The sequence below is a fragment of the Mixophyes fleayi genome, chromosome 6 (assembly GCF_038048845.1).
Source record: "Mixophyes fleayi isolate aMixFle1 chromosome 6, aMixFle1.hap1, whole genome shotgun sequence".
NCBI lineage: Eukaryota > Metazoa > Chordata > Amphibia > Anura > Limnodynastidae > Mixophyes > Mixophyes fleayi.
This window is the reverse complement of record NC_134407.1, coordinates 140,257,348-140,275,248: the sequence shown is the minus strand read 5'-3', so window position 1 is coordinate 140,275,248 and position 17,901 is coordinate 140,257,348. Positions and strand designations below refer to the sequence as shown.

Genomic DNA, 17,901 nt, shown 5'->3' with positions numbered 1-17,901 from the left:
CCTACACATACACTGCTACATTCTCCTTACATTGTGATAACCCCATCACCTCTATCAACTACATCTACTCATACACTGCTACATTCTCCTTACATTGTGATAACCCCATCACCTCTATCAAATACACTTACTCATACACTGCTACATTCTCCTTACATTGTGATAGCCCCATCACCTCTATCAACTACACCTACTCATACACTGCTACATTTTCCTTACATTGTGATAGCCCCATCACCTCTATCAAGTACACCTACACATACACTGCTACATTCTCCTTACATTGTGATAACCCCATCACCTCTATCAACTACACCTACACATACACTGCTACATTCTCCTTACATTGTGATAACCCCATCACCTCTATCAAGTACACCTACACATACACTGCTACATTCACCTTACATTGTGATAACCCCATCACCTCTATCAAATACACCTACACATACACTGCTACATTCTCCTTACATTGTGATAACCCCATCACCTCTATCAACTACACCTACACTGCTACATTCTCCTTACATTGTGATAACCCCATCACCTCTATCAACTACACCTACACATACACTGCTACATTCTCCTTACATTGTGATAACCCCATCACCTCTATCAACTACACCTACTCATACACTGCTACATTCTCCTTACATTGTGATAGCCCCATTACCTCTATCAACTACACCTACACATACACTGCTACATTCTCCTTACATTGTGATAGCCCCATCACCTCTATCAACTACACCTACACATACACTGCTACATTCTCCTTACATTGTGATAACCCCATCACCTCTATCAAGTACACCTACACATACACTGCTACATTCTCCTTACATTGTGATAACCCCATCACCTCTATCAAATACACCTACACATACACTGCTACATTCTCCTTACATTGTGATAACCCCATCATCTCTATCAACTACACCTACACATACACTGCTACATTTTCCTTACATTGTGATAACCCCATCACCTCTGTCAAGTACACCTACACATACACTGCTACATTTTCCTTACATTGTGATAACCCCATCACCTCTATCAACTACACCTACACATACACTGCTACATTCTCCTTACATTGTGATAACCCCATCATCTCTATCAACTACACCTACACATACACTGCTACATTCTCCTTACATTGTGATAACCCCATCACCTCTATCAACTACACCTACACATACACTGCTACATTCTCCTTACATTGTGATAACCCCATCACCTCTATCAACTACACCTACACATACACTGCTACATTCTCCTTACATTGTGATAACCCCATCACCTCTATCAACTACACCTACTCATACACTGCTACATTCTCCTTACATTGTGATAGCCCCATTACCTCTATCAACTACACCTACACATACACTGCTACATTCTCCTTACATTGTGATAGCCCCATCACCTCTATCAACTACACCTACACATACACTGCTACATTCTCCTTACATTGTGATAACCCCATCACCTCTATCAACTACACCTACACATACACTGCTACATTCTTCTTACATTGTGATAACCCCATCACCTCTATCAAATACACCTACACATACACTGCTACATTCTCCTTACATTGTGATAACCCCATCACCTCTATCAACTACACCTACACATACACTGCTACATTCTCCTTACATTGTGATAACCCCATCACCTCTATCAACTACACCTACTCATACACTGCTACATTCTATGTCACCCAAGACTCCCATAGGTCACCATCCTAATGTAATGCTGAGTTCATAGTCTTGTCATTTATTATCTGCCCTCTTGGTGATAGAAATAAGTCACAATCAGTATAACTGACTTCTATCCACCTATACGAAAAAATTTCCACTAACCATATCATCAGTGATATTACTCTTCAAAATCCCAGCTTTGTAGTGTACAATTCCTGCTGAATTTGCAGAGAACTCGGAGAGAGCCAGCAGCAACATACGGGAGTCGAGGTCCGGCAGGATAAGTTTTTCTGGTGGATAAGGCACATCCCAGTGTTGCGATCGATTTACAAACTGACCCTGAGATTAATATCAAAGGAAAAATAATCCTGAAAATGCATTAATGCACATTTTGCTTGTGCCACCACCACTGTCCCCACATCTACCTTTACAAGGAGATCCAGACTCTTCTCTGTGATCAGAGGAGGACCCATCAAGGGGAATTCCAGAGAGGAAACAGAATCCACAGACCAGGAAACTGCAATATCACAAAGTACAGAAATACAACATGTATGTTCACTTGTGGCATTGGTGGAATCATACTCTTTATGGTTAAATAATGCCTTAGTTATGTTTCCAAGCTTTGCATCAGTTTTAACATGTCATAGGTTTCTATGTTATTTCTATGTTGGTAGTTCCACTGTAATAGTCCCTCACATCTTCTTCGTCTATTAAAAATGACCTGTTTCCTGAAGAGCTCATGTCTCTACAGAATGTAGATGCAGGGAACCTAAGATGCACCAACGGTTCTTGGACATGAAATCTCTGTATGGTATTGCCGAGCATGCTCTACAGGTAGCGCTGGTATACTGACAATGACAGCAAGTCACATGACAATGCTCAGTTGGCACGTGTACACCAATGACCCCGCTAGACAATATTCATGCCCTATGAAGCGGTGTTAAATCAGTTTTCTTTTTAGGTTTTCAGATAATATGTACGGTATATCTGTAGCTACTTACCTAGAAAGGTAACAGCAGGTGTGCTTAAGACAAATCAGTTACAGTTTTACTGCTTGTAGTCAAGGCTCATGTTCCTTTCCACCATAGAAGCTTATAGGAACCTGTTTATATGGCTAATTATATATCCAGGATTGTGTTTGGTGCACATATTAGGCCAATTACAAACATAGGTATGGTAGATTCATTTACCTGGTAGACTGCTTAATAATTCCTCCATTTGTGTCACTGCTTCATTAAACTGGGGACAAATCTGCAGAAATAAAAGAAGACATACACTAAGGTTGATGTCATTTTCACTCTACTTCAAAAGAGTGTTGATTATCGGTACCTCTGTACATACCTGACTATCCAGGGCATCATGTATGGGTCCCACAATTGCATCTTTAAACATGCTGAGGAGCCATCTGTGGGTGCACAAAAAATGCTAAAGGGTAAATAAAGTCACTATGTTACATTAATACAGTTGTGGTCAACATTATTGGCAACCCTGAATTTTAAATACACCATGTACAATATCTCCTGAAAAAAGGAATGTAGTGTAACAGCTTTGGTCTATAGACAATCATGTATGGCACAGAACAGCTAAGCATAAAACAATAACAATTTAAAAAAAGCAATAGTAGGAATAAAAAGGAGGAATAAAGTAGGAATAAAAGTGAAAGATTGCCATGACACAATTATTGGCACCCTTTTGAGCAATTCAAATCAATTTGAAAAAAAGAACTAGATTAGACTCAAGTGTGATAAATTAGAAATTAGAGGCACCAATGAATGATAGCTTTAATGTTTAAAAGTCCCTGTTACATTGTCACAATGGTGACAATGGTGTCTTAAAGACAAGAGAGCTGCCTGAGAGCATGAGAAGGGCTATTATCACCAATCACAAGACCTCTAAGGGGTACAAGGCCATCTCCAAATATATTGGCATCCCTATTTCAACTGTGGGCAATGTTATTAAGAATTTGCTACTCATGGAACTGTGAAAACTCTCCCTGAATATGGGGAATAAGAAAATCGATGAGAGAAGTCTTTCAAGGTTGGTACGAACTGTGGAAAAAACACCACGCAACACATCCAAAGAGCTAGAGGCTGACCTGGAACAATCTGGGGGTAAATGTATCAAGCTGTGAGTTTCCGGTGGGTTTGAAAAGGGGAGATGTTGCCTATAGCAACCAATCAAGTTTTTAGCTATCCTTTTGTATAATGTACTAAATAACTGATAACTAGAATTTTGATTGGTTGCTATAGGCAACATCTCCACTTTTCAAACCCGCCGGAAACTCGCAGCTTGATACATTTACCCCCTGGAGTGATGGATTCAACATGTACCATACCCCGCACACTAAACAAAGGCTTTATGGTTGAGGATCCATAATGTTGTGGGGCTGCTTTGCAGCCTCTGGTATTGCAGGCCTCTACCGTATTGAAGAAATCATTAAATCAGAGCATTAACAAGGCATTTTGGATGCAAATGTGCTCCCCAGTGTAAGAAAACTATGTTTGGGTCGAAGAAAATGGGTTCTCCAGCAGGATAAAGACCCAAAACACACATTTAAAAACATAAAAGGATGCTTGCAAGGGAAACAATGGGCCATTTTAAACTGCCCAGCAATGAGTCCTGGTCTCAATCCAACTGAAAATCTTTGGAGAGAGCTGTAATCTTCCATTGGGAAAAGAATCCTGCAAACATTCAAGAGCTTCAATAAACTGAAATGGAAGAGTGGGAAGAACTACCAGCAGAATGGAGCAAGAAGATTATAGCTGGCTACAAGAAATGTTTGGAGGCAGTCATTGTTGCTAAATGGTATGCAACCAATTCACTTAGAATGTAAGCTCTCTAATGATCAGGGTCCTTCATACTCTTTGTTTTCATGTCTGCCTTTATTTTATATACCTTTTATGTCTGTTTTATATATGTACTATTTTCCCTGCTGCACGGCGCTGCGGAGCACTGTGGCGCCTTACTAATCTACGATAACAATAATCAAATATTATGGACAACCTTCCTTAATATTTGATTATGATTATTATTACTGTTCAGGTCGTATTTTATATTTCGCCTTTGACACATGTAATTTGAAAAAGAAAGTTTTTGGGGTTTATAACTTTGAACATCCTATTAAAATATTCTGATGTTACGAAGTTGGTACATTTCCATTGATTTCTGAAAATATTGCATAGGTAATACGAAAAATTCAAGGATGCCTGTAATGTTGACCAGAACTTTATATAAAAAATGATTGTGTTTAACTGAGCTATATAAAATACCTAGAAAAAATGTGTTTATATTTAACGAAATATTTTTAATTATCCCTTTTTCGCACATCCAACAATTCTTTATGTGACCCTCATCATAATACTTTTCATCATTAAAAAAAATTATATCTGTGGCTTCAAACTGAGACCCTCCCATAATCCACTGCTAAATAGGCTGCTGCACTTATTTTCAGTGATGTTAAGTCCAAGTGGATTCCTGTAACCTCTTTCTCTAATCGCTTATTTATAAAAAGATTTTTAAAGAATAACTACATTTTGAAAAATTTGTCAATACTGCACCTTTCCCGGACCATTACCAGCTACATGGGAGGGAAGTGGGTGCTCTAGAGAAGAGTTGTCCATTAGTAGACTTTTGATTTGGGATTTTAGATCTAATAGAGTGTATCTAATAGCTCCTCTTCCTTCATTATTTACACATTATTTCCAATCATTTCAAAGGCAATGAGTATATGCAACATACCCCTACTAGATCATTTACTTAACAGCACAGGGGTTTCAAACCCACCAGGAGAACACTATTTGTTATGGGTGTTTAACACCCTCATTGACATCATGAAAATAACACAGCAGGGGATGGATCCAAATTATTATTACAAACATCAAAATTTACATCATTACATGATTACAGTCTGCAAAATGACATAAAGAAAACACTAAGAGAGAGGGCCCTGCTCGTGAGAGCTTACATTCTAGAGGGGAGGGGAAGGGCAGACACAAAGGGAGAAGCTGAGTGGAGGCTTGGGGTTGTTGGGATGACAGAGATAGTAGGTGAGCTGGTAGGCTCTCATAAATGCTACAGTAACACTTTCACTTTCAACTTTCTCCTTCAAATACCTACTCACCCAGCTCCACCATGGAACGAAAGGTCCACATTTCCAACATGGGAGCTACAGCCTGCATTCCATACAGCCCCATGTCCTTTGTCATCACATGTAATACCAAGAACTCCTAAAAGAGATAAGCCTTGAACCCTCAGCTTCAACCAGGAACTGGCAGAGCTGTGAAGAGAAGAGAGAATACTGAAACCACGGCCTTACAGTTTGAATTACTACAATGTATAAATTATATCTTCATGCCAACCAAAGGCTTTCTCCTATGCTTTTTGACTTCTCACCTCGCATAACATACATCAGAGGGAAGACAACAATTACCACCCATATTTCTAACAAAAAATACAATGTCTGCCATAGTTCCTAGTAATTCACAAATAAAAGTGGTGACTCTCCCCATCCCTCATTTCTCAGACACTTACAAGAGAACTGTGTGTATTCTAAGAAGTCCAGTAACCGATATCTGCCCATTGTTGACTGACACAGTGACTCCGGTGTCCGGTGAAAACGAGACATTTGAATTGGAGATGTCCAGGTTTGTGATCTGTAACCTACAGGAAAAATAACAACTTATAGATAAATTATATGACTTTCAATATGGTGTTTCACTGACTCAGTTCCAAATCGACCTGCTATAAATTGTTTTATCTGCCAGAGGTCTAAGGAGCTCTCAAAATGGAACCACCAATGCTATAATAAGGGTAACAGGTTAGTCCACTTGATGGGTCTTTATTAAACAATAATAACTGGAGGCAAAAAATCCAGCCAGCAGCAGTTGCAGCTGCCAGACTCTGTTATCATATTGGTCTATCTACTGGACTTTCAGAGCACAGACTACTATGTATGCCTGTAATAAAGAATGTAATAATAAATGTTTAATCTGTGTCTTTCCTACTCTTTTATTTGTATTTTATCCACAACTTACTGTGTGACATAATAATAAATACGACCTATAACAGCAACCGATGCAGAGCCTTGGACATCAGGGATTTTAACAGTTGCCAATCTCTTCTGCATTTCTTCTAACCCCACTTGCCAACCTGGGAAGCAAAAACAGATATGATAAACAGTATGAAAACCATCAATGTAGCATGGAAATCACTGTTCCTCCTATTCCAAGACTCAGAGTACACCACAGAACACAGCTTCCTAAACTAACAGCCTCATCAGTAGCATGAGAATTTTTTTCTAAATGTGCACTTTCTAGAGTATTAAGCAGTATTTCCCACATCAGTCTGCAGGTACTCCTAACAGTACATGTTTTCCATATCTCCTTGCTGGAGCACAGATTTGTTCATTACTAATACATTGTAACAGATCCACAGGTGGTATAATTATGTCATGTGTCACCTGGAAAAACCTGGACTCTAAGGGCTCCCTGAGGACTGGGTTTTGGAAACTCTGCTATAGTGATCTCCAACCAGAATGGAGAGCCATTTTCAGAAGATAAGAGCTTCAAACCCAGTACCCAGGTCCCAGAATGATCATTTGAACATCATTTTTCTAAATCTTCTAACCTTAGTTGTAGTTAGTGTGATATAATCCAGAGTAAAACATCACAAAATATAAAACACTATTGCTTTATAAAAAGATGAAACCCTGTCCAAAGTTCTTCCAGAAAAAAACAAAAACATTTTTTAAAAAAGCACCCAACTTGAGTAAAAAACTGGTATGAAGGTCATAAAAATCAGTGAGCAAAATTGGTTAATGAAAAACAACAAAACCGATTTTTTCTTCTGAATAAGTGTATAGGTGGTAGAACACAATAGCAGAGCGAAAACTAGGAAGGAATTTACATGAAACAGTGAAAGCAGGAAATACACTGTAAAATACAGAATTACATGTAAAACACAAAACTTGATCTACCTGATAATATGTCCTTGTGGATTGCAGTACATTGGGAGGCAGGGGCGGGCTGGGCAGGGGGGCATAAGCCTGGGCAGGACCAATTTTTTTTATTTTGGGCTGGTCCCTAGTCTCTATTACTTGGTGGCTGGCCCTTCCTCGAGGACCAGCCACCTTCTTCCATTGGCCATGGATCCTTAGGATCTGACTCCCCTCCCCTCCCTTAAACCATGTGTGGTCTCCTATTGGTGTCACATGGGACACGCACCACATGACAGGTGCCGTCCCACCTGTGAAGAGGAACATCACTGCACAGCGTGCGGCGTGGCTGGAACAAGGTATGTGCCAGCGGTGGCGGGGAGGTGGTATGTTAGTATATAGTGTGTGTGTGTGTCAGTGTATTGTGTGGGTCAGTACCTTGTGTAGACCAGTATATGTTGTGCGTGTGTGAGGGGGCCATAATATAGTGTGTGTGTGTGTGTGTGTTTGAGAAGGCCATAATATAGTGTGTGTGTGTGTGTGTGTGTTTGAGAAGGCCAGTATATATATTGTGTGTGTGTGTGAGGGGCCCAGTATATATCGTGTGTAGGAGGGGGCTAGTATATATATTGTATGTATGGGAGGGGGCCAGTATATATATTGGGTGTGTGTGTGAGGGGCCCAGTATATATTGTGTGTGTGGGAGAGGGCCAGTATATAAATTGTGTGTGTGGGAGGGGGCAAGTATATATATTGTGTGTGTGTGAGGGTGCCAGTATATAGTGTGTGTGTGGGAGGGCGCCAGTATATAAGTTGTGTGTGTGTGGGAGGGAGCCAGTATATAAATTGTGTGTGTGGGAGGGGGCAAGTATATATATTGTGTGTGTGTGAGGGTGCCAGTATATAGTGTGTGTGTGGGAGGGAGCCAGTATATAAATTGTGTGTGTGGGAGGGAGCCAGTATATAAATTGTGTGTGTGGGAGGGGGCCAGTATATATAATGTGTGTGTGGGAGGGGGCCAGCTTATATTGTGTGTATGCCAATATATATATTGTGTGTGTGTGAGAGGGCCAACATCTGGTTTTTAAAGCAAAAGGGCTTTTTGCATTTTGATAAATCAGCCGTGTTCAGTACTGTGTTCAGCACTGTAATAGAACATTATATAATCTATTGCTATAATATGATTTATACCCCATTATAATCAGTGAAGTATGTAATAAAAACAAAAGTACTGTAGGGAGGAGGAACATATAAAAATAAAACGCAATATAAAGTGAGATTTGTTTTTTGTTGCATTTTTTGTTTTCATTATTTAAGATTTATCATTTATAATAATAAAGTATCGCTGGGTTAAGCAACACTAAAATAACATCTTTCTATACTGATAAATATATATTGTACCGAAGACCACCCTTTAAGGATGGGCTGCTACTTATGGGCCAGTGCTATATGCTTGTCCCCTGGGCTAAATAAATCATAATACCAGTGACATCGGAAATAAACAACATATAACATATAAAAAAAAAAAACACAATCTTAAAGAAAATTAGACCAGCATATACACTAACAACTTAAAAACAGACAGCTTGCACCATAAAATTTGCAAGAAGCTAAATATGGGCAAAACTAAATATTTGTATAGAGAAGGCCCCTGCATGTAGATAAAACACACATTGTATTTTGTTTCAGGACAATGTTTAAATATCTGAATAAAGTAGCAATACAGTACACTAGTAGGAGCACCAATATTATTATTTATTTATATATTTATAAGGCGCCACGGGCTCAGTAGCGCCGGACACAGAAGCAAGCAACACATAGATGGGGTAATACACGTAAGTAGCACAGATGAGTGTGAGTAATGCTATGGGGATTGGGTGACAGGAGAGAGTTATGTTGTCAACTAAGAGGGAGATATTGAGAGGGACAGCAACATTGGCGGGAGGAAAGATGATGAGCTTGGATTTGGAGATATTGAGTTTGAGGAAGCGCTGTTACATCCAGGTTGTTTCAGCTGAGAGACAGCTAGATAACTGGGTTAGGAAGGCAGGAGAGAGGTCAGGGGTGGAAAGATAGATTTGTGTGTTATCAGCATAGATGTGGTCCGGAGGCTAAATGATTGAATAAGTTCATTGAGAGATATGGTGTAGAGAGAGAAGAGCAGAGGGCCAAGGACAGAGCCTTGCGGGGCTCCAATAGAAAGAGGTAGAGGGGACGGGGGGAAGAGCCGGATGCAGAGACACTAAAAGAACGGCTAGAGAGATAGGAGGCAAACCAGGAGAGAGCTATTTCATGCAGACCTAGGGAGTGAAGAGTGGTGAGGAGAAGAGAATTATTGACGATGTCAAAAGCAGCACAAGAGATCAAGGAGTACAAGAAAGGAAAAGTGACTTTTGGACTTAGCTAAAAGTAAGTCGTTTGTACTTTAGCATGGGAGGTTTCAGTTAAGTGTAGGGGATGGAAGCCAAACTGGAGAGGGTCAAGAAGAGAATGGGAAGAGAGAAAGCGAGTCAGGCAACTGAAGACAAGTCATTTGAGAATTTTAGAAGCAAAGGGAAGCAGAGATATGGGGTGAAAGTTGAGGAGAGAGGATGGGTCAAGGGAGGGTTCTTTGAGAATAGGGGAGATGAGAGCATGCTTGAAGGTCAAGGGGAAGATACCAGCGGAGAAGGAGATGTTAAAGAGGTGGGCAATGTGACGATGAGAGAGGGAGTGAAGGAGTTTGGAGGTGATAGGGTCAAGAGGACAGGTTGTAGAAGAAGAGAAGGAGAAAAGAGAATCTCAGACACAGTTACAGGAGAGCCAAATGTGGCAGAGTGATTGATAGAGAGGACAGGTGGGGGGAGGGGAGCCTGGAGAGAGCAGATATCATTGTGGATAGAGTCAATCTTGTCTTTGAAGTCTCCGGCAAGTCAAGAGCTCTGATGGATGAGAGGGGAGGAGGTGGGGTGGGGACACAGTAGAGAATTAATGATAGCGAGGAGGCATCAGGGTTTATTGGACAGAGAGGAGATGAGGGATGTGCAATAGGTTTGTTTAGCAAGAAAAAGGGCAGAAAAGTAGGAGGAAAGGATGAATTTAAAGTGGATTAGGTCAACTATGGAGTGGGATTCCCTGCATTGGAGTTCAGAGGAGTGATAGCACTTTTGGAGGAGACAATTAAGAGGGGAGTTTCAGTGATGGATTACGCTGGATTATGTTTTGGATAGGCCACTCTACACAGGTGTATTGTATATCCAATTTAGAAAACACACTGCAGCACGAAGCGCAGACAAGTGACCTGATGATTACCTAACTAAGCACTAATAATTAGCAATTAGCAAACCTACATAAGACTATATGAAATACACGTGACTATCCCCCGAGGAAGTTGAGCACCACAGCGAAACGTTTAGGGTTTCTTGGATACCTCATAGACCCAGCATTTGTAAGCGATCTGTGTCCAAATGATAACTTTGAGCTTCCGTCCACAGAACTCCTGGGATACTGAATTCCAGCAAGGATAAACCTTGTCCCCCTGGGGTACTGCTATAAAATGACAGCAGCATAATTTACATTGCATACATTTTTGTACACTGATATGAGTGCAACCTATTTAACCTGTAGCAAATGTCTATACTATACATCACTATGTGCTGCTTTTCATTCTGTGACCAATTGTAACAACGGGATCTCCGGGACACCAAAGAGAAACAAGAGGACCACATTCACATCCAAACAGAGACAACTATCACAGAACTCTGCATTTTTTTTTTCGTTTTCCAGCATAAACATATTGAGACTGTTATGTTAACTATATACTGCAATTGGCAACAGTGTTTTCAGATAAACATGAGTTGTAATATATAAGAGTTGTAATACATCCAGAACCGACTCCTAGTGGAATGGTAGTGCCGAATTAATCATATTTACGCATAGACAGTGAAATTTGTTACAATTCTGATACGTAGATACTGTGTTACAATTGTCTTTAAACTCTTTATTTGTTACAAGAGGAAACAGCATAGAAAAGAGCAAACAACAAGTAAAAAACAACTGTTTTAAGACAACAAGATGTCTCCTCTTATTTTAAATTTTTATAGTAGAAGGAAGGGGTATGAAAGAGACAGGAAACAAAACGGGTTAAGGAGGGGGAACGGGGGGGGGTTGGAAGGACAGGCATGTATATCACCATACCTATTACAAAGGAGGTTGTAAGCAACATATTTACAGAATAACGACCTATAAAATAAATAAGAAAATAAAAAGTAGACGGCAAGACATATGGATCTCTTACCCATGGCGCACAATGACCAACCTAGAGGATCCGGAGACAGCCCAGGGTCAATGTACCATTAGAGGACGAGAGAGCCAAAGGGGGTAAACAGCTACGGCTCTCCTGGAGATACCACGGGGCCCAAACCTTGTCAAAGTTGTAAGATTTATCGTGAAGGTAGCATGTAATACTCTCCATGCTTGTGATAGTTACAATTGTTTTTAGATGTGGTGAATCAACAATTGTTACATAGGAACAGGGGCTGGCTGGCAGACTTTAGCCCTGGGGGCAAGCACACAGCATTTGCCCATAAGTAGCGTCTCATCCTTAAAGGGTGTTTTTTGGTACAATATATATTTATCAATATAAAAAGAGGCTATTTTAGTGTTGCTTAATCCAGAGATACTTTATTACTATACTTTTATATATATTTTTACATACCTGGCTAATTATAATGGGATTTATCAAAATTCAAAAAGCATTTTTGCTTTAAAAACCTGGGGTTAAATGTATCAAGCTGAGAGTTTTCCGGCGGGTTTGAAAAGTGGAGATGTTGCCTATAGCAACCAATCAGATTTTAGCTATCATTTTGTAGAATGCACTAAATAAATGAGAGCTAGAATCTAATTGGTTTTTCAAACCCGCCGGAAAACTCTCAGCTAGATACATTTACCCCCTGATGTTTTTGCCAGCAAAAGGGCTTGTTTCTGCATTGCCCTATATACTAACAAGGTTATTAATTGTTTTAGAGTTAACCTAAGCTAAATAATATTAGGGATGGTACTGGGAGGAGTAGAACACTAGGGGGTAAATGTATCAAGCGGAGAGTTTTCCAGCGGGTTTGAAAAGTGGAGATGTTGCCTATAGCAACCAATCAGATTCTAGCTATCATTTTGTAGAATGTACTAAATAAATGATTGCTAGAATCTGATTGGTTTTTCAAACCCGCCGGTAAACTCTCAGCTTGATACATTTACCCTATAAATAAATAATTCATGTCCACATTTAATAAATAGTCATTCTCCCCAAAATCAGCTGCATATGCAATTAATAGCCCCCAAACTGCCCCAGCATTAAAGGTCCCGTCACCTAACCTTAAATTAATAGGCCTCACTACTAAATTAAATAGCCCCACCATCACCCCACAAATAATTAGCCCCCACCTGCACTTAAATAGCCTACCTCCCACACTATATTAAGACCTCTCCTTCCCACACATTTATATTAACACACTGCCCCCCCCTCTCACACACACAAACTATATTAACTCACTGGCCCCCACTCACACACACACACTAATTTAACACACTGGCCCCCACTCTCACACACATACTACATTAACACACTGGCCTCCACTCACATACACACACTACATTAACATACTGGCCCCCCCACACACACACACACTGCATTAACACACACTACATTAACATGCTGGCCCCCACACACACTATATTGACACACTTGCCCTCACACACTATACACACAGTATACATACACACACAATTCCCCCCACACTTACCTTGTTCCCTCCGCACGCTGTCTGCAGCACTTCTCACATGGAACAGCACCTGTCATGTGGTGCACGTCCCATGTGACAGCTGCTCTTTCACTGATAGGCCACATGTAGGAAGGGGGGACGGTTCAGGAGAATCCGCGGCCAACATGAAAGGTGGCTGGTCCCGGAGGAGGGGCCAGCCACCGGACAGTCCACCGGCCCAAAATAGGATATTTCTGTACGGCCCAGCCCGCCCCTGCTTAGGGACTTAAGCAGATAATAGTAATAGAATTGCTCCAGTCTGAAAACGAATCAACCAAATAAACTCAACACAATACTGAGAGGTATAGACAGCGCCAATCCCTACCATATTTATACCAATTAAAATCCCCACACACCCCCTTTCAGTTTTATTTTTTTCTCTCTCTCCCTCCCAGATCATCCCACTCACTTACCATATTGTAATCCTTTCAGGGTAAGTCTCCCTTTAATTCCAGGGTCATTATTCTTGGCTTCGGAGAAGACAAAACCAAAGGTGAGAAGGATCAGACTTGCCTTCATTGTCTGGAAGAGGGGGGCTTGAAGTAAGGGAACTGTAAGAGGATGAGAGAGGTCAAAATAAGTCACAGTGCATGGATAATGGTGGAAATGAAAGAGGTCTGAGCAAAAAGAAGAATAGAAAACAGGTTTGGTGCTGGATACTATAAAAAGAATGAGGAGGTTAATTGAATTTGTATAGAGGCAATTGTTATGCTTCTATCTAGTTATAACAGACACAAGGTTAAACACAAATACATTATAGACATAGGGCCTGATTCAATAAGGAAATTGTGAAGGCAAAAAGTATTTTCAAAGTGTTCTGAAGTAAGTATGAAGTCTTTATTGCTTTTACATTAGATGTGGACACCTCTCAAGCAGAGATAAGTGTGTCCTTGTGCATACAAGTATAAGCTTTTATACATTTTAACAGCATCTGTTACACAATGTGATGATCTATACTCTTGATTACAATTTCCTAATATGGTAAAGAAGTTTCTAATAAACAATGGCTACCTTGAGATAAAGAAACCACATACACCAACATTGTTATAACTGCTGGCACCGTAATCTCACTTCTTTAACTTTATCTTCTCATTGTCCTTTAAACCTAAAGGTAAATAAGTTTGATCTTCTGCACTAAGAAAATATCTGTTCAAACCATGTCAAACTTTGACCCCTTCCAGCTGCATTCTGAAGAGAACAGAATTGGACACATAAAATATAACAATATTGTGTCAATTAGGTTGGCTTCCACAACAAAAGTAAAGCAAAAAAATGCGTAACTTTGCACCTTGGCAAAACCATGTTGCATTGGAGGGGGATGTAAATTTAAAATGTGGTGGCAGATTTATGGTTGGGATACGGCATGTCCTAGATCAATTTTAAATTTCAGTGTGCAAATAACGCCATCAAGTATTTGTGTGCTACATGAAAAAATAGTCAGTATTTAACTTATGTGCAAAACAATTAACTAACATACTCCCCTTGCATTGTAGCATGGTTTTGTCCAGGAGAAAACTTACTCCTTTTTTTGCCTTACTTTCCTTATTGAATCATATTTTTTTTATAAAGACCCATCAAATAGACTAACCTCTGACCCTTATTCTTGTAGCATCAGTGGCATTTTGAGTGCTTCTTAGTACTGTGGCAGTTAATCTTAAATTATCATGTAGATTTGTTACTAAAACGCCACATTAAAACCCATGTACTATGCTACTTTTGTGCATGTGTTATTTTGTTTTAACTTTCAGATAAAGAATCCAGACCTCTCCAATTGAAATGTCTAATTTTCCAAAGAGTCAGCGTGTCAGTTAACCATAGCCAGATTTAGGCTACTGGACTCAGTATGTAGTTCTCTAATGAGTCTCTGAGAAATGAGGGATGGAAAAGAGCCACAATAAGTGTTTATGAACTATTGAGCACTATGGTAGAAGTTGGAAGAACCTCCCATGTAGTCAGAGGAGGGCTGGCAAATTCTAGCCTGGGAAGGGGGGGCACGACTTGACTCATTTTAAAGGGAAAAAATGCAGGTGGTCCAGTGACCCAGCTCAATATAGCCCACTATGGGTCTGGCCCGGGGGTGCAAATGGCCCCCTGCCCCCCAGCCCAGACTGCCCCTGCAGGTAGTCCTTATAATTTTCTTGTTGGAAACGACATACATTATTTTAAAATGACACAACTAGAAATAAAGTGTGGTTGATAATTTGTTTTGTTTTTGTTTTCTCCTAAAAAATGCCAAATCTCCTATTGCTGCCTTACATTTATCAGGGGATCTGTCCAGCTTTTACCAATGAACTGATAACAATATTAGTGGTAAAACAATGCAGAACTATGAGATCTAGTCACAAACATAGAAGTAAGAATAGTACAAGACTAGTGAGATTGGGGGCTGTGAGAACTCACAGAGGCCGATGAAGGAGTCTAGTGATTGTCAAAAAAGAACATATTTACCTTAATATGGAGCTGGCGCCCAGCAACCTTTTGCCTGCAGGAGTATTTAGTACAGCATGTGTCTTTCTGCACCATACACCATGTACACCACAGTGAAATCATTTAGAATGAGTACAACTAGGTAATATGTAAACCAAAAAATGAAAGAAGGAAGTAGCTTAGGGAAGGGTGTGACTCATCGGAACAATTCTCAAAAAATATTGACATAAATATCTCACACCCCCAAAGATGTTACCACACATTTCTCCATTCATTCTCCAATAGAAACAAAACTCAACATAACCTTTGATTGCTAGTCATAAGCGCCAACAATGCCTAAGTCCTGCTAATGTGCGAAAAGGAGTCCGGTCATCTTATCCGATAATCACTGCTTAGCACTTTGCAAACAATCCATCTTGCTGTGAGACACTTTCAGCAGCACAAATGCATATTTATCTTCAGCTTCATCCTTTCCTCAAATTTGTGGCTGTAAAATTAGAAATTAAAATATTCATAACTCAAATGTTTTAAAATGTTACACAGGTGATAGATAAAGGTATTTCATGTTTGCTTTCAAAGTTTGAAGCACACAGCTTTGCAGAACCCACACTAAATCCATTCTAAGGACCCACTGGTAGTTGTCAGCCCCTGAGTTTTTAAGATCTTTACTTGGATTTTTTTCTCTCTTACTACTGTATGTTCCAGGTTTACAATATGGACAGGGCCATCTTAACAACATTATGGGCCCCCGGGCAAAGCAGTGCACCGGGGCCCCTAGATATAGATATAGATATATACAGATACAGATATAGATATAGATATAGATATATAGAGATAGAGATAGATAGATGTACTTGCTCAGTGACCCTTGAAGTTTTTTTTTTGCAGGTTTTTTTCTTTTGCAGGATTATTATTCTTATTAAGAGCCGTGCCTATGGGGCCCCCTTGCCCGTGGGGCCCCCGGGCAGCTGCCCATCATGCCCAATGGAAAAGATGGCCCTGAATATGGAGCATTTGCTCAGAGCTGCTTTCTTTACATTCACAGTATTTTCCTGTTTGCTCTTTGCAATGTTTAATAACCAGGAGTTTCACTGCAGTCACATTGTATTGGAATGATGTATAGTGGTTATGAGGTGTAGTCTCACACTGTACAGCGGTGTTTGCAGCTATACAGGGCCTAAGTAAACTCTGACACCAATAAAATACACAAAAAATATATATGATAGGTCCATTATTAAATGGTGGTTTTCTCTAGCAATAGGGCTTTTTTTTTTGCTTTGCCATATACATGAAGGGCTTACTACTGGCACAAAGTATCAATGGCTCTTATTTGTAACTAAATTGCTATAGGATGGTGTTAACAGAAGTACTAGACTGATAAAAAAATAATTATTGATGAAATAAATTCTTCTCCCATTCCGCTTCATGCTAGTTATGTGTTCTGTGTTGGCAAGGGAGAGTTAAGCAATATGCCACATATTTGTGATTCATTCCATTGCTGGTGGGGTGATGCCTGCAAATACACTCAAATGGATTGAGGTCCCATAGGACTTGGGCTGGGGGTAGTAAGTGCATGCAATTCATTATTTGAAAGTATTCAAATGGGCTTAGCATATGGGATGGAGGAATTTGATGGAGATCGGTGAGGGACAGCCATTGGCCCCATTTACAGAAGTCAGTAGGGAACTTAGTATTTGGTTGAGTCCAACTCTTAAGCCTGCCCATGGATGTCCCTGGTGAGAAGTCAGGATTGTCACTGGTAGGAGGCAATGGGGAGGTAGGGGTGTTGCATTTAATGTTAGTGAATAAAAAATGCTAATTTTTTGTAGAGAAATTCAGGGTTAGGAATCATTTGGAAACGGAAGGTCCAAGCTTTTCATGTAGCCTCAATAGGGGGCTCAGATCAGGACATGTTAGGGAGTTAGATTCAGTGTCTAGTCTGGAGGGGAGTGTGATGCAGCTATTTGCGAAAAGTGTCCCTCCAAACAGTATATTTTTATGTTGGGAAGTCTTCTTCCCCAGCTGGCTATAGGTAGCTCCA

The 17,901-nt window shown here is 40.1% G+C and overlaps 1 protein-coding gene across 5 annotated transcripts in view; it reads right to left on the bottom strand.

Annotated features, from left to right (window-relative positions):
- LOC142094428 (bactericidal permeability-increasing protein-like) overlaps positions 1 to 17,901 on the bottom strand; it is a 42,421-nt gene that overhangs the window by 22,067 nt on the left and 2,453 nt on the right. For 2 of the 5 annotated variants that reach the window (XM_075176549.1, XM_075176547.1), the window contains exons 2-9: positions 13,847 to 13,984; positions 6,740 to 6,854; positions 6,237 to 6,365; positions 5,827 to 5,982; positions 3,048 to 3,111; positions 2,897 to 2,957; positions 2,132 to 2,223; positions 1,869 to 2,045 (exon numbers count right to left, since the gene is read on the bottom strand). In XM_075176549.1, the coding sequence (XP_075032650.1) occupies positions 1,869 to 2,045; positions 2,132 to 2,223; positions 2,897 to 2,957; positions 3,048 to 3,111; positions 5,827 to 5,982; positions 6,237 to 6,365; positions 6,740 to 6,854; positions 13,847 to 13,952 (900 nt within the window). In that variant the 5' untranslated portion in view covers positions 13,953 to 13,984. Of the gene's footprint in view, positions 1 to 1,868; positions 2,046 to 2,131; positions 2,224 to 2,896; positions 2,958 to 3,047; positions 3,112 to 5,826; positions 5,983 to 6,236; positions 6,366 to 6,739; positions 6,855 to 13,846; positions 13,985 to 14,283; positions 14,305 to 15,881; positions 16,004 to 17,901 lie in introns of those variants that run through there. The other 3 variants (XM_075176548.1, XM_075176546.1, XM_075176550.1) reach the window with 3 other exon arrangements.